The 24128-nt window shown below is 28.1% G+C and overlaps 3 protein-coding genes, 1 long non-coding RNA gene and 1 pseudogene across 8 annotated transcripts in view; 4 read left to right on the plus strand and 1 right to left on the minus strand.

Moving 5' to 3' along the window:
• The window catches only part of LOC123259742, a 418255-nt gene that overhangs the window by 17349 nt on the left and 376778 nt on the right, over nt 1–24128 (minus strand). The window lies entirely within an intron of this gene.
• Nucleotides 119–1571, plus strand: LOC123259757. The gene is made up of 3 exons (XR_006508312.1): nt 119–398; nt 727–891; nt 1051–1571. It is a non-coding gene; the product is annotated as an uncharacterized LOC123259757 (long non-coding RNA).
• Nucleotides 4096–9830, plus strand: LOC123259740. Of its 3 annotated transcripts, XM_044720417.1 has the most exons (12): nt 4104–4187; nt 4470–5109; nt 5306–5576; nt 6260–6292; nt 6340–6479; nt 6698–6953; nt 7094–7156; nt 7233–7436; nt 7507–7831; nt 7905–8295; nt 9199–9426; nt 9776–9830. In XM_044720417.1, the coding sequence occupies exons 3-10, from the start codon at nt 5550–5552 to the stop codon at nt 7946–7948; spliced, it is 1092 nt and encodes a 363-aa protein (XP_044576352.1). In that variant the 5' UTR covers nt 4104–4187; nt 4470–5109; nt 5306–5549; the 3' UTR covers nt 7949–8295; nt 9199–9426; nt 9776–9830. The 3 variants fall into 3 exon arrangements, 1 of the variants encoding a protein (XP_044576352.1); XR_006508310.1 differs by lacking the exon at nt 6260–6292 and having other exon boundaries at nt 4096–4187; nt 6335–6479; XR_006508309.1 differs by lacking the exons at nt 6260–6292; nt 6340–6479.
• On the plus strand, nt 9842–13457 carry LOC123259739 (annotated as a pseudogene).
• LOC123259734 (protein DENND6A) lies at nt 15305–19924 on the plus strand (the record flags this gene model as incomplete). Of its 3 annotated transcripts, none has more annotated exon segments than XM_044720405.1 (7): nt 15305–15491; nt 15746–15880; nt 15949–16221; nt 16298–16492; nt 19038–19294; nt 19387–19577; nt 19656–19924. In XM_044720405.1, coding segments are annotated over 6 exon segments (1275 nt in total), but the record flags the coding sequence as incomplete, so codon positions are not given.

Consider the following 24128-nt stretch of genomic DNA (forward strand, 5'->3'; position numbering starts at 1 on the left):
CCTCTATGTTTCAAACCAAAATACTATTTTAGTAAGTACCAAAATACTAGTCTATTACATCTTATACTTATTCTAACATGTATATACTAATACTTATTTAAACTTATTCGCTCAGTGCGAAGCCATGGTGGGGAGAAACTGATTTACCGTCAGCGCTACCCGTGGCTATATCCGATACTACGGGGGGCTGTTTTTATGTTTCGAGTTAGCTAAATATACAAGTGAATTGTTATTTAAAATTTATTTAAATAACATAACATAAAATGAGTCACAAAAGTTGTTGTGTTGTTAGTTGTAAGAATACAGGTAGAAAAAGTGCTTGTCATTTTTATAAATTTCCAACAGCAAGTTGGAAAATAAATCAAAGGAAAAAATGGATAGCCGCTGAGGAGACAAAAGTAAGTAGAATCATAACCTTACTATCGGTAATAATAAAAATCTTGAAAGGAGTAAAACTTAAAAAAATATTAAGTTTAGAAAATGCTAGTAAATATTATTATTAATTAAAAAAAAAATTTTTTTTAAACATTTATAAATTTAGCATAATTAATAATTATTAATTATATATTAAAAAATAAGATTGAATTTTTTTATTATAAACTTTTCATTTATTATTTAAGATTCATTTACTCTTTTCTACTCATTATATTAAACTAAAAGATTATCCATACCAATGATCATAAATTTTAAATATTAAATATTAAAAATTTTCAATTTTCCTTGCAGTATTGATGGCTCATTGTGGACTCCAAAGGCACATGATTATATTTGTAGTGATCATTTTATTGGAGGCCAAAAGTCTGACATAGAATCGAGTCCCAGCTACATTCCTACTAAATTTCCTACAGTTTATAAATCTCAAAAAGTTAATGAGTTAATGGTCACGAATAGGTGAGTAATAATATATTGAAATTAACATAATTTAAAAACTAAAAAGGAGAGTATTACTATAAATTTTAGATATTATTTTATAAATAAATACTGTCGCTATTAAAATTTGTGATTATCAGCAATCAAATAATATGAACTTTTGTGTAATAAATTTTTCAGATTTAAGCGCTTAATGGACCGCCGGCAGAACAAAAATGCATCTTCAGCACTCAATCCTGAGCCTGAAGTTAATGAATTGCAAGAAATGATTACTGAAGATCCGCCGACAGTAACTCATTTGAGAGTTGATCAAGAGTGTCAAGTTAACTAGCTTTAAAGTCAAATTAACTAGTCAAGTTAAATAGCTTTCGTTATTCTTGCGAAACTCTTCTACCTCTCGGACATGTTCAGCAAGAACCAGCTTTTTTCCTTTTACCAATGTCTGTGGCTGGAACTGAATTTCGTGGGTTATTGATTGAAATCCCGTTTTTATTATGGTTTCCATTTTAAATCCAAATCTGAAAATAAAAATGATAAATTTAATCGATTAAAAATTTTTCCCAGCTTTATTATTGAATTGTAATATGTTAATTTTAGTTAGCAAACATAATCTATTTTTTTTGTACTTTAAAACAATCAGCACTTTTAATTTGTAGAATTTTGAAACAATAAAATATTTTGGTAATTTCGTTTAATCTAAATTTACTTATAAAAAAAAATAATTAAATGTTTATTCAAGTTTTCTTATAATTTTTCTCTATTTTCTTTTTATTTGAATTCAGTCTGATTTCAGTTAACCTATCTTTATGTGTGCTAACTTCTATGCTACTTTTTCGGTATTAAATATACTTACATTTCACTTTTTAATGCACAAGAACACTTTACATTAACAAATATTTATTATAAATATTTCCTTTAATTAAAAAAACATTTTTTTATTTGTCATTCGATATTATTATTTCTGACAGCCATTCAATACATAATAAATATATTACAATAGCCCCCTGTAGAATACACTAATACTTATTCTCGTCCATGTCTGTGCCTACATATATATTGCTTGGTACATGCACAAATGTATACCTGGGCTCACAATTATATCTTAAATTCTTAACGTTTATCCATTAACAAAAGTATTAACTTTAGAACATTATTATTATTATTATTATTATTATGTAACGGGTGTTTTTCCGCTCATTGGCCCCTTAATTAATTTAATAGAAATAAAACAATACCTAGCAAAAATGATTCTAAATTAACAAGGGCGCCACCAGGATTTTGTATCTCGGTTCCTGGAACCGGAAACCAGAGCTGAGCTTATAATCTACAGGGAGAGAGAGTGGAGGAAGGTGGTCTGAAAGAAATAAATTTTTATTTAACAAAAATGACCGGTATTTATTTAACAACAAAATATGATAACAACTCGTGCCCTTGCACGTACACCGCTCACTTACAGCTAATTTACTTACAACTAAACTTACTTCACGCTTTCCCCCGGAAAGTCGCTACTACAACTTATATCTAACGGAGGATTTCGGGCTAAAACCGGCGACTCCGACTTATCAACAAGACACCTCGTACAAAGACATCAGTGTACGAGGGCTTATCAACAACGCCTGGCTACAGAAGCAACAGCCTAGTGACTGCAACGTAAGCCAAGAAGCCTCTACAGCTCACGCACACACTCCACACTATCCTTACGTCGCGCTGTCCACCGGACCCTCACGCTCTATCAAAATTCTTAATCCTGACGGTACCCTCTTGTGGAGCGTCTATTCGCTGGGTGCGTGACCCCACCGCCACCTGACGATACAACTTACGGTGGCTTTTTTAAGAAAATTTACATGTATTAGATGCCAAATAGTTATTTAAACAATTAAATAAACTTGAAAAAAATTTGTTTTCTATGTAAAATGTGACATATTACACAGAATGTAGATTAAATTAAAAATTTTTTCTTGGGTCAGTTGAAAATAGTAAGGAAAATAAACACAATAACTAAAACAAATCTCAAGTGAATTAGGTTAATCAGTGTTAAAATCTGTCAAGGTGTTTATTGTTAAATTAATATTAAATGAAAAATCAGTATTAATATTAAATATATAACAATCTGAAATTATATAAAAAATAACGAATAGCTCTATTTAACATAACTATATATTTACGAATGTATCTTAAATTTTTATATTCTTTATTTAATTTTGCAATCTATTACCCATAATATTATTTTTCAACCACAAACTTTAATAAAGGGTAAAAATTTAATCCTGGCTGAACATATGAGAGATGTTGAGCAGCAGCTATCCATTTTTTTCGCTGATTTAATTTCCAATTGGCAACCGGAAACTTATAAAATTTACAATCACTATTTCTACTAGTATTTTTACAATTAACTACACAACAATTTTGATGACCCATTTTATTTTATTTATTTAAATAAACTAACACACGTGTTATTTTCATAGCTTTTAGTAATAAAGAGCCACCCTTAGTTCTGTATTGTCCCGCAGCGGGCGCTGACATCAGTTTTGTGTCCCCCACTATGCCTTACGCACCCAGCGAATACCTAGCTGACAGCTAATAATAGTCATATTCGCTATGAGTGTGACTGCAGCGCCAGTCAAAATATGAACTACGGGAGGCTGTCAGAGTATGTTTTTATACGTATGTCAATAGCAAGAAACATAAAAATAAATAAATTTTATAAATAATTGTAAAAAAAAAAGTTATAAAAAATATGTGACAATTTTATACACCGATAGAAGGATTTGTTTGTTAATGAATATTTTTTAACTGTTAGCAAATATTTATTTAAAATCAAAAGCAAAAATAGCATTTTCTTTTGACACTTTTTATAATCCTATAGCTGGAATACATGATAATAATTCAATTCACTAAATAAATTAACCTTTTTAATATTTATAAATACAAAAGATAATTATGAGCTATGATAGAATTCGGTATTTTACAATAAACGTTATTATAATGTAATATAATTAATACAAATAATTTATAAAAATGATTTTTGTTTATAAGAAATCTTCATATCATATGATATTACAAGCAAAACAAATTCACTCAACAAAATATTTATTAACTGTTAGTAAATATTCGTTAACTATTAATAAATAGTTATTAACTATTCATAAATGTACTTTCCTACCAAATAAATATTTATTGAATGTTAAAAAATATTTATTAAAGTTTAATAAATTAAATAATTGTCTTCAAATAAATTAAATTATTAATAGTTAATAAATCCTTTTATCAGTGTAATAATTGCAGTTTTGTTTTTTAGTTAAACGAATCAACAACAAGTACGTATAATGATAAAAAATAAAAAAGATTGCAGTAAATATTTCTGCTGGTATTTTTTAAGACACAAAAACTCTGGTGTCTCATTTTTTTTTAATTTATTAAAATTAAAACAAAATAAATACTTCCACGTGTACTTACCCTGTTTAAAATTTCCAATAGGATCCCATCAAAAGCGACAAAAGCCACTTAGAAACCCATAAATTGTATTGGTTTCTAAGTGGCTTTTGTCGCTTTTGATGGGATCTTATTGGAGCTTTTCAACAGGGTACTTACAATTTTAGGAATAATAGCCTCCCGTAACTCCGAAAGTAACCACTGCGAACGCTTCAGTCGATTTCATTTCCCCTACCATGGCTTCACTCAGAGCGAATAGTTATAATTGTTGTAATTTGTATTGTGCACTGTCGTTCTCAAAACGAATAAAAAATGTCAAGGGGAGAAAAAGTTTTCGGTTATTTACAAAAATACATATGTTAATAAATGGGAGAGAAATCATAAACTTAATGGTATATATGAATTCCTATTATATTTATTTGACTCAATTGGAGTCTTCAGGTTAAAAATTTTAGTTATGAGTATTTTGATCTCATAAAAGTTTGAACTGAATCGATCTTATGAATGCGAAAAAACTAGATGTAAAAGAAAAGTGATTTACGATACAGTTATCTATAAACAACCATAGATTAAATTGCGAAGAAAATTGAGATATAATATGGTGTATATAGTTACTCGCTCACTGTTATTAAGCCCACGAGTTCATAATTTGTCTCCACAGGAAGGTGTTATTCATAACGATAGGACGTAATCCTCCAACGATGACGAAATACTTTTATGTTAAACATACATATAGCTGATTTAAGAAAAAAAAACCTTAAACAAACTGTTCAAACTACCAATTAGATAATTCCTGTTGTAATAAAGGTATTTATTAATGGTTTATATCTTATTAAATATTTACTGTTATTGAAGTTAAAATATCAATAATATAACATGAATATATATTTTCTTCTCTTCAGTTTTTTCTTCTACTGAATTAAGTATTGATAATTTTTTTCCTTTTTTCTACTTAACAAGTATTAAAAAGAAAATAATAACTTTAATATAAATTTATTTACAGGAGTCAAGTCATTAGTGAATTAAAATCAGGAAATATTTCATAATAAGATGGAAGCCATTTCATTTACTAAGCTGTATTCATAAATAAACAATTTAGTTAAAATAGAAGTAAATATATCTTACATGACATGTCATGTCTGCAGAGATCTTCAAAAATCATTAAAAATTTTGTCTGAAAATTTTTTTCATAAAAAAATATACAGATAAATATGAATTCTATTCATCTTTAAAACTTCTATAAAAATATGCGTTGGCCAGCATTAAAAGTTATGGTAAGCAATTTCTCTTAGAACAAGTTTAATTTAAATATTAAATAATGTATTTGTATTGAATATTATTAAAAGCTTATAAAATTCTACTAGCGTCATTTCTATTTTTTTTTTATATTTTTAAATTGTCATAAGAATTATGTTATGACTTGATCAATTTTAATAAAAATTATTATTTTTTTTACTTAATTTTTTTTAAGTTAATTTTTGCAATAGTTAATGAAATTCAAATTTTTTATAAATTTTATTGAAACTTCTTCAAATTCCAGAAAATGATATCTAAAATTTTAGAGTGCTACAAAATTACTGAGATTTTGTTATGTTATTTATATTATTTATATTATAAAACAAAGTTCAATTCAAGCCCAGTGGTTGACAGCTATAATTTTAATACATGTATTCATATTAATATTCGGGAACTTTTGTTTTTACGTCAAAAACAATTGACTCGCTAATAACGTATACATATATATATATATATATATATATATACTTATTTATTTGTTAAAAAAGATATCTATAAAACGCATTTTTCATTTGTTCTTTGTTATAAGCCCACATTTGCTTAAAATTCAGTCAATCGTTCAGTTATTTAAGAAAAATGTCTTTAGCTGAACTAAAAAAGCATCCCGGTCTAAAACCGGGCAGTTATGTTTACGAGTATCATAAATTCTTATATCATAAAGATCCTCGTAACTCAAAAAGATTTACTTGTGCATCCGCAACGTCATTTAGTAAATGTTCTTGTGTTTTAAAAATAGTGAACCGCAAAATTGAGGTTGATGAAAAAAAGCATAACCACCCGCAGCCAAATACGTTACCAAGACGAAAAATAATTAAAAAGCTAAAAGCTGTATCTTTGACGACCCGATCTACAACCGAAGCTGTTGCTGAAGCATATTTGAAGTAAATTTTTTAATATTTAAAAATTAAACGATTATTATGTTTATTTATTTATTCATTAGATGACAATAAGTTGCGAATATTTTTTTTTATATCAGTAAGAATTTTATCATTTCAGAAATGTATTAATGAGCTTTTTGAGTGATTTTCAGATTAATTAAGTGTATTTAAGTTAACTTCATATTTTAACATAATTATGCAAATAATTCTTTCGATTGCAGTAAATCTCCACCCTCAGTTAAAGAAATTAACGCTTCAAGAAATTTAATCTACCGTTCAAGAAAACGTGTTGAACCTGAACCACCCGAGACCATTAATCTACTTCCTGATATAATAAATGAGTACAAGTTTCTTGAAAATTACTATCTGGGTAACACAACAGCCAGTGATGGTTCCGTGGCGTTATTTTTTACAAGTTTGGACATGCTAAATGCCTTAAATGCTGTGGAGGAGATAAATGTGGCTGCATCATACGTGGTTTGTATATGATATTAATTCATTACTTTTTTAAATATCATTACTTCATTTATTAATTATTATTATTATTATTATAATTATTATTATTGTTATAATATAAAATTATTATTTAGTTGTTAAATTTTATATTTTTCTTTTAGTCTGTTCCACAAACTCCGAGTTTTTCTCAACTATTATCTTTTCATATAAAAAAAGATAACCAAGTATGATTTTGAATAAATAAAAAATTTTATAATCTCTTTAATTTTATGAGTTTCAATAATTTTATAAATTTTACAGAGCATTCCGGCATTATTCGTCATATGCAGCGCAAACACTCTCAATAATTATGAAGCTATGTGGGATTTTCTTCATTCGAAAATTGAAAATTTTGGAACCAGATTGAAATCTATAGTGTGTAGCTATGAAAATGATTTTGTTACTGCCACAAGAAACAAATTACCAAATGTATCCATAAAAGGATCATGGTTTCATTTCATGAAAGTTAGTAAAATTTAATAGAAAATATTTTTCTGAGTTCTTCTTGGTATTCATTTTATAAATTTTTATTTAGTTATGGACTCGGCAGTGGAGGAGTTTAAACTTACCTATCGAACCACTTCCTGCAATTTTAAAAGCCTCCTGGGCGTTACCTTTGCTTCCCTCAAACAAATTGGCCGAAGGAATCAAAGTTATTGAATTTTTGACTAATTGTAATGAACAGTATAATGCACACTTAGTTACGTTTGTGTCAGCTGTAAAGTCATGGTGTACACGTCTCTCTAATGAAATATCATATATCGATAACACTGAAGAAGGAGCGATAAACATTGCAGAGGATTTTTTACGTCACATTTTAAATTTGATTGGATACAAAAAAAGTTTACATACTTATCTTGGTAAAAATTTTTTTTCTTTCATAATTTTTTTATTTACTAACATTTATTATTAAAAAAATTCGTTCTCACTAAGGTAAAAGACCAAGTTATGGATACTTGCAATTTTATTTGAACTAAAAAAAAAGCAACTGTAATAAGATTGTGGAGATCAATGAATTTAGAATTCAATTTATTGAACGACGTATTGCGTTATTGTTGGGCCATACCTCTGTTACCAAAAAATAAGTTTAAAGAAGCTGTGCAAGAAATTCAGGCTACTATTCATGATACTGCTGAGTGTTATGATGACGATGAACATGATCTACATTCATTTGTGGAAAAAGTAGATGATTGGTTCTCACAAGATGATGTGCAATATAATTTCAATGAAAATCCAAATGAAGCAATTAACATTGTTGAAAATTTTACTCGTCACATGGTCAGCAATCTTGGGGGTCACAAACCTAATATATTCTGTTACTTGGGTAATTTTTTTATTTAATTTTCAGTAATAGCTGACTGAGATCCAGTTTTTAAAGTAGTTTAAAAAAAATTTGAAGTTCGTGCCGAATTTATTATATGTTTACTTTCAAACTAAAATTGTTATTTAAAAAATCTGGAAATAGATAGACTCTGTAGGCCATCCGTAGAACTTTCCGCTAAGTTGAGGTATTTTGAGCTTATAGTAGTTAGCAATTTACCTAAATATAAATATTTGATATTTGAGTTCTCAGAGCTTAAAAATCTAGATGCTATTGAAGAAAATCCGATTTATAAATTTTTGAAAAGTTATAACTTATAAACGCGTCATTTAATTTATCGTAAACGTTATTGCAGAGACGGATCAATTCAATGCGTTATGTGAAATTTTAGGCAGTTTTTTGAATTATAAATATTTACTACCACGAAAAAATCAATTAGTTGAGATATTGTAAATTATATTAAAAAAATGTTTTTTTTTTTTTTTTTTTTTTTTTTCAAAATTTTCAAGCAGAATTCGGCACGTGATTTTTTTTGGTTATCGAGCTGATAAAGTTACGTGATTGAAATATGAAGCATCAACTCAAAAGTTATTTGGAAAAAAAATGATTTTAAAAACTTTTTTTTGGAATACCTGAAAATCTATCGTACCAAATTAGTTCACATTTTTTGGGATCTGAATACAGTCAAACCCTTTCAAATTCCGCAAATCGCTATTCTATTGGTGAAGCTGTTCACAAGTTAGAGAGGTTCACCCACACACACCCTCACGGGTGTGCATCTATACATACTGGCATCGTCGTAAAATAAGTCAGAATAGCTTCCTAAGATCTCCAGAATGTCTTAAAGATAAAATTTATAATAAATGTTAAATAGTTTTAAATTATTAATATTACATAATGTTTCAGAACGTATAAGAAGAATTAATATTGATAGTTTGAACCATTTGAAAAAACTGAACGATGGGGCGCTGCTACTTGAACTAGAAAAATATCGTTACATTCAAATTAATAACCATATAGCTGATAAACTTTCAAGGCTTAACTCTGGTGAGCTGACGTTGCTCGATTTTTTACAAACAGCTATTGACGCTAATTTGAATGACGAAATTATCCATCAGCTCAATTCAATCCAATGTAAGAATATTTTCAAAAAATTGAAATGTGTATGAATAGAATATAACTACAAGTACCAATTATTAACAGCATGAAACATAATTTAAATTTCAATTTTTTGGAGTTATAAAATTATTACCCTTTTTTTTTTTAACATTGCATTGAATCTGACGAGTCTTTTGACTATTAGAATCCACAGTATTAAATATTTGTTTATAAAATTGAACAGATAAAACAAATAAAAAATTTAATGCTTGTTATAAATATAACAATGTCAATAATTGGTGTTTTTATTTTACTTTTGAACGAATGAAAGAAAAAAATTATTTACTAACAACAATACTAATAAAATTTTTCAATTTTGTTGCAGATCTAAATGATGATAAAAAATTAAAAGACAATTAATTATTTAATAAGTAATAAATAAATCGATTAATTAATAAGAGTTGAAATTTATAAAAAAAAAAAAAAAATGGAATGAACTGAAGCACAATTAAAAATTTTGTTTAATTTGAACCATCACAGATCACCGCATTGGTATCACACGTATTTATAATTAAAACACAATAAAATCTGAAATAGTTTATCGCTTCAAAAATATTTATTAAACATAAAAAAAAAACAATAACAATTTTAATATTAACAATGGAAAATTCAAAACCGTCTAGCGTCCTCCAGGAAAACAACCTGAAAGAAAAAGAAGAAGAATCAGTAACAAAGGACGAATTGCAAGCAGTAAAATCGAGCTGGCTTAGCAAGACACAGCTAACCTCCAAGAAATTGGAGTACCCGGTGCTGCCTAAGAAGGGCGAGCGAAACATTTTAATAACCTCTGCGCTGCCGTACGTGGACAAAGTTCTTCACCAGGGAAACATAATTGGGTGCGTGCTGTCAGCTGACATATTTGCGCGGTTCTGTCGCTCGAAGAATTACAATACCCTGTACATGTCAGGAAGTGACAAGTATGGAACCGCGACAAGCCAAGGTCTTCGAGGAGAAGATGACCTGTCAAGAAATTTGCGATGAGCACTTTACTATTCACGACGAGGTCTACCGCTGGTTCAACATTGCCATTGCCTTTGACTGATTTGGGAGAACTTGTATCAAGGAACAGACCGAGGTCGTCCAGCAATTCTTCCTGAGGGTCAAGGAATAGGGGTATATTTTCACGGACACCATTGATCAGTTACGGTGTTAAAGTTGCGAAAAGTTCCTGGCGGGCAGATTTGTTGAGGGAATTTGTCTTGATCGTAAGTACGAGGATGCTCGTGATGATCAGTGCAATGGTTGTGGTCACTTGATCAATGCTACTGAGCTGATAAATCCTAGGTGCAAACTGTGCAATCAAACTCCGGTTGTTAAAACTTCGGACCATTTCTTCTTGAATCTTCCCAAGGTAATTTTATTAGTATTATTTTTTTTAATTAAAACTTTTTATTGCTAAATTTAGATAAATTTTTGTAAGAGCCTTTATTTTGGCATTTTAAATCTGTCAAAAAAAAACACGCTTTGATGACACTGACATAAAATTTTTTAATTTTATGTAGCAAATAAACTATTCAAGAAGAAAATTGCATAGATATTTTTTTACAATTTTTGCATGTGGAATTTTTTATTTATTTTTTTTACATTTTTTGTTAGAAAAAAATTGTTAAAATTATCAACAACTTTAAAATAAAAATATAGGATAAAAGTGGCTATAAATGAGATTTTTTTTTTTCAATTATACCCAGAAAAAAAAAATTAACTTGAATGGAGAGAAAAATTCTTGAACCAAGAAAATAATTTTGAAAAGTTTCATTGTTTTCAATAAAGACGAAAAATTCTTCAATCAAATAAAATTTACTTAAACTAAGAAAAATTGATTGTTTTAAGAATTTTTCTACTCAAATCAAGAAAATGAAGTTCTTCAAAATTATATACTTGATTCAAGTTAATTTTTTTTTTCTGTATAAATAAATAGTATATGAGCTTTTAAAAAACAAAAATTTCTGTTAGTAACCACAATTATTCAATTTATTATAAATATATGAACATTAACTAACTACAGAGGTTGAAAATTATAGTTTTTTTTTTGTGAATTCTTGTGCAAAAAGAGGTGGCACTAATTTTTTTTTTTAAATAAATTTTTCAATTTTCATATTTTTTGCAAACAAAAGTAAGGTAAACCTTCCATACTATGTATCAGTAATGCAATAAAAATTGAATTTTGATCAATTAAGATTATTAATTTAAGAATTCAGTAATTGGTACCAATAATTGAGCATGTTTGTATTACGGCGAATTTTTCTAGTGATTAATAAAAAATATATTTAATTTTAGTTCGATATTTAAAGTAAAAAAAAATTATTAATTGTTTAAATTTTATTTCATATTAAATAAATTAATATTGACAAATAATAAATAAATTATAAAATTTTTATTTGAAATAAATGATAATTTAAAAGAACAAATTTATAACTAACATTTATCACATGATTATTATAATTATTAATAAATACAACATTTCCAGATCGAGCCGAAAATAAAGGAATACGTTTCATCAGCAGAAGCAAACTGGTCTGGCGTAGCAAGATCAGCAACAAAACCGTGGCTCCAGGATGGCTTGAAGCCGCGATGCATTACCAGGACATTAAATGGGGAATCCCCGTTCCGTTGAAAAGCTACGAAGACAAGGTGTTCTACGAGTGGTCTACCACGAAGACTACGAGCAATAGTGGCGTCCTTAGCCAGAGATGGACGTCTCGCTGTACCAGTTCATAGCCAAAGACAACGTTCTGTTCCACGCGATAGTGTTTCTCGCGTCCCTGCTCGCGGTTAACTAAGCTCATATCCTTGTGAAGAGTATTATGGCTGTAGAGTATCTTAACTACGAAAACACCAAGTTCTCGGGAAGTTTGAGTCTTTGGTACCGATGCCGAAGGGTTTGTTAATAGTTTTGATGGTTCTTTTTTTTTTTTAATTTCATTTAAATGAATGGTAATAATAATTATTTTTTTTAATTATTATAGATCTCTTGTATTTGCTGAAAAAAATTATGAAGGAATAATGTAAGTAGCGGAACTTCGTAATGAAGAATATAATTTGGTAGCATGTGTACAGCGTGAATTGACCGAGTATAATTTTTTGATAAAGCAACCTAAATTACGTCATAGCTTGAAATTAATTTTATCAATATAAAAGCTTGGTAATCAGTATCTACAAGCGCAGCAACCTTGGGCTAATAAAAAGGGATGATAATGATAAGTAAGTTTATTATTATTCGGCTTTCTAGTCTTCTTTTAAAAATAATTCTGAGGTTTATATAATTTAACGTATTATTGTTTAAATTTTTTCACAATTTTAATTTCTAATTAAAAGAAAATGTTAAATAATTTTTTTTTTGTAAACTTTCACATTATTAATTTTTATATTTTCGAGGTAATTTTCTGTTCTTTATAAACTATTGTTTCAGAAAAATATCACTCAGGAAAAAAAATGTTTTATATAAGATGTCTTTATTAATTTTTGGCAAAATAATTTTATATTGTTCATCCAATTTAAAAAAAAAATTTATAAGATTTTGTCTCTAAAATTTTTTTATCAATTTTATTTTCAATTGGAAAACTTTTTACTTTTAAGCAATTTTATGTTTAATTTTTCCAAAATTTTAACATTCTTTCGATAAAAAACAAAACAAAAAAAATTATAAAATTAACAATTTCATATTCTTCTTTTGTAAAAAAAATTTTTATTGATATAAATCTTCAAACTAATTTGCAAATAAATTTTTTCCACAAAAATCGCAGAAATGGTATCCGGAGTCTGCTGTAACTTGAGTTGCTTGTTGTCATCACTAATCAGCTCATTCATGCCTGCACTATCAGTATCTCTTCGAGCTCAACTAGGACTTAAAAACCACTACGGCTTCATCCCCGACACAGTGACCATTTTACTGGAACTAGGTTACAAAATCGGGAAATCTTCATCGCTGCTTGCCAGAATAACTGACAAGGAGATCCAGGCTCTCCGCAAAAAGTTCAGTGGAGTAAAAGAAGAAAAACCGAAGAAAATAAAAAGATAGTACAAGACTCGAGTGAAAAAATATTAGTTTTTGATGTTTTAAAAGCTCTCTCCAAAGGACAACTTAAAAAAAAAATTTTAAGAGGTCGCTCCAAATTTTTTTAAATTTCAAAAATCGAATTTTTTTTTTTTTATTTTTTTTCTCGTTACGTCATAATTTTAAAGACCATAAAGAAGGTTTTCCTGAAAGCTTCAGTTCAAAATGTGAATTTTAAAAGGTCGCTCATAATTTTTTTTTAATTTATTAGTGACTATTTAATTGGATTAGTATTTTTTTACTCTGAAATTTAAAAAAAATTATGAGTGACCTTTCAAAATTTTTATTTTGAATTGAAACTTTCAAGAACTTATTTTTTTTGGTCTATAAATTTATGACGTAACGAGGAAAAAAATTAAAAAAAAAAAAATTTCGGTTTTGGCAATTTTTGAAATTTAAAAAAAATTTGGAGCGACCTCTTAAAAATTTTTTTTGGGCTGTTCTTTGGTGAGGGCTCTTAAAACACCAAAAACTGAAATTTTTTCACTCGAGACAAAAACCAAAAATAGTGGGTTTTTGCGCCACCTAATAGCCAGCTTATAACTTTTTCAATCATAATACAAATTTTGTAACTTTTGACATTTAAGATTTTTTTCTTGGCTGTAATTATTGATTTAATTTATAAAAGGGGAATATTTAAAATATAATATTGTTTAGTTTTTATTAATAACATTACCTGTAGATAGTTAATAAAATTTTTAATTAAATAAATGAAAAAATAAATTTTTACTATTTATTTCTACATGTACAGTTTTACCTTCCCATTAAATCTATATGTATATATCCCAGCTGTTACCCGCTTGCTCTGCATTAATCTGGATACGGAATTAAAAATAGAAAAACTCATTTCTAATGTGGTAATTGGGATTCTAAAATTAATTTTTATTTTTTCATCCTTTTTGTGAATCCTATAATGAAAAATTTTCTCTTGAATATTTAAATTAAATTGTGCAGATTTGAGTAATCATTTATTTTGAAAATTATAAAATTAAAAAAATAATTTTTTAATTATTCAAATTATTTTGATCCAATTTAATTGACAGAGATTTTTAATCATATAAAATTGATTAATTTGAAAATAAAATGATAGAGAAATTTCATGATAAATTAAGAACTGATTTTATTAAGAAACGTAAGGAACTATATGTTTGTACTTGAGATTATGATACAGTATTGTATATAAATAAAGTGATATCTTACAAAGACCGCTTATTTATTTAATAATAATTATTTTTTTTTTTTTTTTTTTTTTTTAATCAAAGATTTATGAATTTGAAAAATAAAAAACATTTAATTAAATTTTAATTTCAAAACTCCAGCGCTTCAACACTCACTCACAGTTAATGCAGTGCATGCAACTTTATGACAGATACTATAGTAAATTTGTAAATTTACATATACTTATTTTACATAGAGATGTTGAAGCATGGATTTATTTTAAAATTGAAATATTTTTTCACGGACTTGATTTCGAATAGATTTATTTGCACATAGACTTATTTTTGCATATAATTATTGTCAAATAGACAAATTTTTTCCCATAAAAATTTTCCGCTAGAAAAGATATTCCATAGAAATATCTTACATAGAGTTCTTTACATAGAGATATTTTCGTGGACATTTGTTATCGTGTACGGGAGAAATACATGTCGCCGACTGTATGTACGAAGCTTGAAAAACTTTTTTAAGAACCTTGTTCACCCGAACATGCTCATCGCTATACAGACTCATGTTTTCCATGTTTTTAGTTCTACTTTTTCTTACTAGATGGTGTGATGACTGAAAAAAATATCGACTTTCTACTTTTCATAAACTTTCAGTAACTTCATGTTGTTTTGTAGGGCTACGATTTGTTTACTTTTTTTAATTACTTTTTATTTAAAGGTTTTATTTATGTTGTTTTTTTTTTATTTAATTGTTATTTAATCGAGTCATTTTTGCATTTTTGTTGCTAATTAAGTTACTGAAAATCAAGTTCGTGATGTAGGTATCAATTGTCAACTGCATTTATTCTTATTTATTTGAACATTTAAATTAAATGTTTTTTTAGTTTGTGACTTTTTTATTAGTACATTTGACATATATATAATGAGAAATTTTTAATTAATATGTTAATGTCTTTAAATTGACTACTTTCTATATTTTAAGAATCTATAGTTTCTATATTTTGAGAAATTTCTCAAATAGAAATGAAACGGTAAAATAACAAACATGATAATTCTTAATTGTTTTGTTTTTTAGTTAGATTTTTGAAAGTCAACTAATGATGTTTTGAAAAATTTCACAATGACGAAATGCGGATGGGAAAATTTTGATAACTGGATTCACTGTATATGTGTAGTTACTTTTGACTTAGAGTTGGGTCAAGCATTAGAGGTAATGTAATAAACTAATCAAGTCCTGTTTTTGTATTAATGAGAAAACTTATATAATCTCTATTTCAGGCAATATATCCAAGTCACGTGAAGTTATCAGAAACAGAACGCTCTAATGTTTGTTATTTGGCATTTCCTGATTCGAATTCTGGATGTATGGGTGATACTCGATATCACGTGAGAATCCGACGAAATTGTCTAGAATCACAGGATAATACTTTCAGAAAAGAATATAATCGTAAGTCACCTGCTTTTCTACAATGCAGCGAGGATTATTATTGGGGGTACATTTATTTTCGGCAAGTGAAAAATCAGGATTTACCTAGAGGGTACTTTCAAAAGGTATGTAATAGGAACAATATTCAGCTAACTTTTTCACTTTTATTCAATGATCATTTTCAAGAACTTTTTATTTTAGAGTGTGGTTATAGTTTCAATGCTACCTTTTGTTAATCTTTTCGGCGAATTATGTGCTTTGTTGGCACAAGAATTTTTTGAATCGGGAAATACCGGAAATACTATTATGGAAGTAGCTATTCGTGAAATAGACCAATGGCTCCCGCCGACACCAGGTGAACTGATTAATTTACATTTGCTTGGAGTTCTCTTTCAGGTACAATACTTTTTACATTTTTGATGTATCAAAAGTTTTGAATAAGTCATATTAATGTTTACATGAAATGTTTGGTGCTAAATTAGACAGTACTGAGATAATTCGAACAATTAATTATTTATGGTTAAAGTATTAGTTTGTTCAGTTCTGTTTCTTTCTAAATACCTGCAACTCGAAAAATTAGAGTTGTCAATTACTTTATTTTGAGAGATTATTTTTAAAAAATATATGGATAAATCGATACCAAATAATCCATTTTTATTTTTTCTAACTAAGCTTATTTTTTGACATGTTTTTATATGCATTGAAATAAGCTTACCTGTAAAAAATTTATAATTGATAATTAATTTAATAGAAACGAACAAAAATTTTTTTCTTTTTTTCACCGTATCTTTTTTTTATGCTGTAAACTAAAATTAAAATTTTTTTCAATGAGCGACTTTTTTGATTTTCTTGCAACAAACATATGTTATTCTATACCAAAACACAAACTTTTTAAGACATTAGCGATGATGGAATTCAAATATCTTCAATTTTTTAATCCACTTCATAATATTTTTTTAACTCATTTTTTTCCGGAAATATATAAATGTCTCCGTTTCTTGTAAGTACAATTATTTTTACTGCATTAAAAAAAACTATACTTCATATTAAAAATATTAAAATGCATCAATAAATAATTTAATGATTGTAATTTTGATAGAATACAACATAGCTGAACATATAATATTAGGCTTATTTTAATATCTTCATGTCAATGGCTTAAGTTCAAAAGGACCACTTAAAAAAAAAAAAAAAAAACCATAAAAATTACCCCAAAATTATGAAATAAAAAAATATATAAAAAGAAAAAAGAGTGTATTTTTTTTTTCTAATCAAAAATTGAACAAGTTATGTATTTTTTGTATCTAGAATTGTAGATTAGTACTGTGTATTACTTTGATCACAAATTTATCATTAAAAAATTTATTAATTTCTGAAAATAAAGTGGATTTAAAAAAAAATTATGGAAAAGTGGATTAAAAAGCTTAAGATATTCGAGTCCTCTCATCGCTAATGGTTCAAAAAATTTTTTAACAGTGTAGAATAAGATATATTTTTTGTGGAAAATTAAAAATGTCGAAACTACATTTTAAGACGAAAAAAATGACCCTCATATCATTAAATATCATATTATATCGTTAAAATAACCACAAGTTATGAACCTTAAAAGATTAAAAGCCAGAAACTTACAGGTAAGCTTTTAATTTAGTTCAGACACACTTGCTCTGATGATTTATGCCTCCTTCCATTTTTCCAAAATAATTCTGAAAAAAACTTTGATACAAATGATAATTTCTACTAATCTGATCATGGATTTCAAAGAATTTGATTGTTATCTGAAAAAAGGGTTTTATTTTTGAAAATTTTGAATGGCTACTACTTTTGAATGTGTCGTTCGATTTTGATTGGTTTGACGACATTTGACGCATTTTTTTCAAGCACATAAAGTGTTTATGTAATTTTAAGTCAATTAGTGAAATAATTTGAAAGTTATCTCAAAAAAATTTCTTTTAGTGTTTATTTTTCTAATATCTTTGAGTCGGCTCGACCGAATGACGTAAAAATCTAGTCAGATCTAAGTTTTAATTAACAATTCGAATGCCGCGTCGTTCAACTCAATTGTTTGACTCGTTCCAAAAATATCATGCGACAAACTTTTACTTGCACACACGAGTACTGATCAAATTTACAATAAATAAATTAAAATACTATTCAAGTTTACAATTACACTTTGTAATTCCTTTCAGAATTGTAGTTTATTTACTAAATCTGCTGAGAGTTAAAAATAAATGATAGCAAAATCAGATAATTTAAAAAAAATGTTTGTCACTTTATTCACCCAAAAAGTTTCAGTTCCTGTCCGGTTTCACAGGAAGTAAATGGAACTTGTTCATTATGAGAAAGTGATGGTAAAAATCGAAGATTTTGGTTACAAATATAATTAACATTGTTGCAATATTAAAGTAACTAACAACATACTTAAACTAGGATGAATAACATAAATTAATTATTATTATTATTATTATTATTATTTATTTATTTAATTGGCCATGAAGTCGAAACTCCTTGCGGCCATCCAAAATTGATACAAAAAATCTTAATATAATATATAAAGTAGTGTGTTAAGTAGTATATATAAAGTATATATATAAAGTAGTATATATAATGTAGTGTGTTAAACACTCAGTCACTCAATCACTCAATCATCACTAAATTCTAATACAATGAATACATATTATGATCTATCAGATTGTAAAAAATATTCATAACAAGCAGTTCGAAACTCCATATTAGTTAAGTACCCATAATTAGTTAAGTACTTATATAAAACAAAACAAAAAGACATTTGATCTTGAAACGAATGTTTACATTTATTGCAGTGAATGTTTTAGAACGTAGAATATTCCAATTCGAGTGTTTGCTACCCGTGCCTTTGACGATTTTTTTCCATTGTTTCAATTCAATTCATATTTTTTTTTATAACACATTTTATTTTCTACAGACATATATTCCAAATGAAAATTATAAAGCTAACGTAGCATCAATTACTGGGATTGATAATGCGTCTGATCCATCGAGTGTACAGCCTGTACGTAAACTTATTATGGTATCAGCACTTGAAGATGATATGTTTCAGAGTTTATTAAATATTATAAGTCATGTTCATTTATTATGGGAGCTTGTATTACTCAATGAACCAATTCTAGTTATGGCAGGATCGCCTAAAACTTGCGCTAACATGGTGCAAGCTCTTGTAGCGTAAGTTAATTCTTTCTATTTGAGTATCCGTTAAATTTAATAACTGGTTAATTATTAAGGTCACTAGTATATTTTTTTCTTTTAATTCTCAGAATGATTGTGCCTTTTAAATATTGCTCTGATTACCGTCCATACTTTACAATTCATGATTCTGAATTCAAAGAATATACTTCAGATGTAGCAGTGCCGCCAGCTGTCATTCTTGGAGTTACTAATCCTTTTTTTGCAAAAACACTTCAACGATGGCCACATATTATAAGAGTTTGTGATGTAACAAATAATGGTATAAATTCATTAATATACTATTAATAATAAGACAAAATATAAAACATTAAAATAACGATAAATTTTTTTATTAAAGACAGTAAAAAGTACAAGATCAAAAAAGTTGATAGTCTAAAAATACTCGATTCAAAACCTGGAGTCTATACACAATATAAGACATTTTTGCAAAAAGATAAAACTCTTTTAAAAAAACTCATCCGAGGTGTTCAAACTAAGCGTCCAAGAGAGGTTCAAGCTGCATTACTTAAACGTCACTTGTTGGAGTTAACCGAAAGTTTTATGATTCCACTCGAACGTTATATTGCTAGTCTAATGCCATTACAGAAAAATATATCACCATTTAAGGTTTGTATTTTTTACTATATTAGCTTTTGAGGCATTACTTTCCTTGTTTTTTAGATACTAATAAAGTCGGATATAATACTCGTGTGTAAGTTGGGTGACATTCATTTCGAAATAAGATATGAAAATTTATCAACAAACGAATATCGCGTTATATATGTTGGTACGACACTTTTTTTCAAAATTAAAAATTGTGCTTCTCCTGAGCGAATTAACCGATTTTTATGCGATTTGCAGCGATCGATGTTATTTTTTTAGGTTGAGTCGAGATTAGATTATCGGAATAATCAGTACACTAGTTTAATATCCATTCAAAAAAAAAATCTTTTTTTAACCAAATTAGTTCAAATTTTCAAAAAATATAAGAGTTTTAAAGGATCCTCGAGAATGCTTCCAACCGAGTTTCGAGTAAACAAGTCGTTCAAAAGTTATAAAAGATTTATACACACTAAAAAAAAATTAAATATTTGTCAGTGATTGACTTTAGTTGAGCTTAAGGACGTTCATGCGTAAAACTTGATTATAGATAAAAAATATTATTTTTATGTTTCGATATGTTAAATGACGTAGTTATTTTTTCTCGAAAATTTAAAACCCTATATATAGTCAAAACAATTATATTTTTATTAACTTAAAAGTTGACATATCGAGAATCGCCGATATAGATGCTATTGTTTCATGGAAATCGTAAACCGAACAATCAGTAAAAAAAAACGGTATATCATCAGTTTAAGTAAAAAAAAATGTACTATCTAATGAAATAGTCTTTTCTAAATTACATATATTTTTTGCAAAGACATAAACTAGAATTTTTATACAGGGTGTCCCAAAATTACTGTAAGAGCTTTTATGGGGGTATAGAGATGGAAATTTTGAATCGAAAGTTCCTGAACGATTTTAAAAAATTTGCATTACTATTTAAATTACAGCTAATTAAAGTAGGCCAATGAGAAGGTAGCTAATTGGCGCCTCTAAAATTCGAGAGTAGGGAGGTCAGGTCGATAATCTTAGAGTAAATTTGAACCTATGGTAATGCCCATTTTATTTTTTGAGCCGGAAGATGGCAGTAGCTTTTCTTTCTGGTCCAGAGGCCCGAAGAATTTTTATTTTCAGTGATTGTCAATAAAAAAATGAGTAGGTATACAGTTAGTATTCCAAAGGAAAGCAGGGATATGATATTTTCCTTTTCTAGGCTTCAGATGAATTTTTTGTCTACTTACCCATATAGCAATCTTTTTCAAGGCTTGAGCATATCTGGTCTCAATTTCGATAGTTGTTAGTGTCTTTTTCTACCTATGGGTCTTGCTCCAGATACTTGTAGCAAATTCAATTGACAAGCCTTGTTCAAGAACTTTGCGCCAGATTATAGCTCAAGTCTTGAGAAAGACTAACACCAGAAGCATGATAAATATACTTGTGCAAGAGTTGCTCAAGATTTGCTCAAGATGAAATGTTTTCGAATGACCGTTCGCATCATTCTACCCCTCCTATATTTACTATAGAATCAGTGGATTTCTGAGAATTAAGGATCTTGAGCAAATCTTGAGCAAGTCATGGGTAAGTCTTTGTTGTGAGTTTCTGGTACAAAAAATGCGTCAGAAAGTTTTTCAATGCACCTTAATTTAGACTTGTCTCATATTCTTGCACAAGATGTCTTGAGCTAGTTATTTATAAATCTTGAACCATGTCTTTTTAAATAAACTTGAGCAAGACCCATATGTAGAAAAAGACACTAGCAACTAGGGGTTTTGCTCAAGACGCTGGCACCAAAATCTTACTCAAGCACATGTTACTTGGGTAGTTACCAACCATAAATAAATTTGAGCTAACAGTTTTACATTTCTAAGCAATTTCACATTGAAAAAATAATAAAAAGAATTAGTGGTGGCTTCAAGAGTCAACCGTTTTTCCGATTTTTTTTATCGTTTTATATCCGTTATCTGCATTAACAAAAAAAAAACTTTTTTGTAATTTTCAATCCACGCGATTGATTTTTTTTTTTAATTGAGCTGAAAACTATAGCTCCTTAACTTATCTCAACTTTTCGTTTTGAAAATTCGTCATTTTCAAAAGTAGAAAGTTATTAATTCTGATCCAATTTTGAGAATGCGAATTTAAATTAGATCTCTACGTTTGGAGGTCCCAGGAAGCCGTTCCCCACCATTCCCAGTTGGGCGTCCGGCCTTCTGTGGGTATGTGTGAGGATGTATGTTTCTATGTGAATAAGAATTTGTCGTATACGATATCTTTATAACGAATAAATCGAATAGGACGCGCGACACGTCGTTTAAAAGTTTTTATAAAGATTTAGATAAAACAAAAAAACATTTTTCTTTTGGGAATTTTTTCCTAAATAAGTTTTTAAAAATATTCGAACCATCAATTCAAGTCTTCATAGACAATTACCTCTTTATTTCAAAACTACGTTAAATGCCATCAAGTAAATCCTGAAGGAAACCGGATCGCGTTTCAAAGTGTTAAGCTAAGTTTGAAAATCTTCAAAAAATATTAATCTGAAACAATCCTTAGTTATTTCAGCTCAAAAATCAACCAATTGGGAAATTTTCGAGTATTTCATAATCGAAAAAAGCGTAATGTTTCAGGGATGGCCTACAGGGTCGATCGCTTTTCAGATTTTTTTTTACAATTTATTTAGCGTAAAATTAAAAATGTGTTCGTCTCCTAATACTTATAAATTTTATAAGACAAACAAATGTATTCATCTCCCAATACTTCCATGTTTTATGATAATAATTCATGAAAAATGAATTTTTCTTCGAGCTCAAAAGTCTGATAGCGTCTGTGTTTTTTCTGAATTATTTCGAAATTCCTAGTTCGATTAATTTCAACGATATCAAGTTACATAACGGAATTTGATATTCTGATTCTTATTTGTCAATTCACTGCTTTCAGTAATTAGGGTACAGAATAATACATGATAACTGAGTAACCCCATAAAAAAATGAAGTGTCAATGGTCAATTATCTTAGATTTTTGTTTGAAAAGATAACAAAGAAAACATGCACTTCAAATTTGAACCGTTCTCTTGTGGAGTAGTCAACCAACCTTGTACAGCGCATGTTAAACCTCAGCGACAAGTGACACAAAAGGTCAGCTCAAGATATTGAGGGTATTAAAAACCTCAACTTTTTTTATATTTTCAAGAACCTGTAGCTAGCAAACAATGCTCACTCGGCCTGTGATCATTTTATTTAACTTTACCTCTTTTTAACAATCATCGTTAAAATTTGAATTCTTATAATATTTATCTCTTTATAATTTACATTTTTGTATTATCTATTATAATTATTCTAGAATAGAAAGATTGATTTGCAAAAAAAAAAAAAGAATTAACAATGTTCACTTACTAATTTTGTGATGGAGATGATGTTTATTTGCATTAAAAATTTTTATAAGATCGAAATTTTTTACTTATGAGTAACAAAGTACATGCAACAATGTTATAATTTCAAAATTTTGAATCGTCTTTAAATCAGCGCAGAAATTGTTGAAAGTGACCGCCACCATTATGAACACACATTTGAGCTCTACGTAAAAAGCTCTGGATGGAGTTTTTCAACATCTTGGGTATGATGGCGTTGTCTCGAAAGATTGTTGTATCCTGAGTTCTGATCTCTGAGCGGTCTAACTGGAAATTAAAAAATCGAACCTCAGTGCCGGCAGCGGTTGACCTGCCCCACAAAGAACGGTTTTAATTTAGAGTGCATGTTTTCTTTTATCTTTTCAAACAAAAATCTAAGATAATTGTATTGACACTTTATTTTTTATGGGGTTAGTTATTGTATTATTCTGTACCTAATTATTCAAAGCAGTTTTAATTGAAAAATAAATGAGAATATCAAATTTTCTTTCTCATGAATTTTTATTATAAAACTTGGAAGTATTGGGAGATGAATACATTTGTTTGTCTTATAAAATTTATAAGTATTAGGAGACGAACACATTTTTAATTTTACGCTAAATAAATTGTAAAAAAAAATCTGAAAAGCGATCGACCCTGTAGGCCATCCCTGAAACATTACGCTTTTTTCGATTATGAAATACTCGAAAATTTCCCAATTAGCAACACTTTGAAACGCGTCGGTTTCCTTCGATTTACTTGACGGCATTTAACGTAGTTTTTGAAACAAGAAAATTGTCTATGAAGATAATCCGCAAGAGCTGTTGGCAGAGTATAAAAAGGCCC

This window comes from Cotesia glomerata, linkage group LG2, assembly GCF_020080835.1.
Source record: "Cotesia glomerata isolate CgM1 linkage group LG2, MPM_Cglom_v2.3, whole genome shotgun sequence".
Classification (NCBI taxonomy): Eukaryota; Metazoa; Arthropoda; class Insecta; order Hymenoptera; family Braconidae; genus Cotesia; species Cotesia glomerata.

What these genes read in the sequence shown, in the direction of transcription:
- LOC123259740 (XM_044720417.1), top strand. Translation starts at nt 5,550, where the DNA reads ATGCGTTGGCCAGCATTAAAAGTTATG. An exon ending in GGCCAGCATTAAAAGTTATG is followed by an intron (nt 5,577 to 6,259) that starts GTAAGCAATTTC and finishes TATATCATAAAG; the next exon opens with ATCCTCGTAACTCAAAAAGA. An exon ending in GTTGCTGAAGCATATTTGAA is followed by an intron (nt 6,480 to 6,697) that starts GTAAATTTTTTA and finishes TTTCGATTGCAG; the next exon opens with TAAATCTCCACCCTCAGTTA.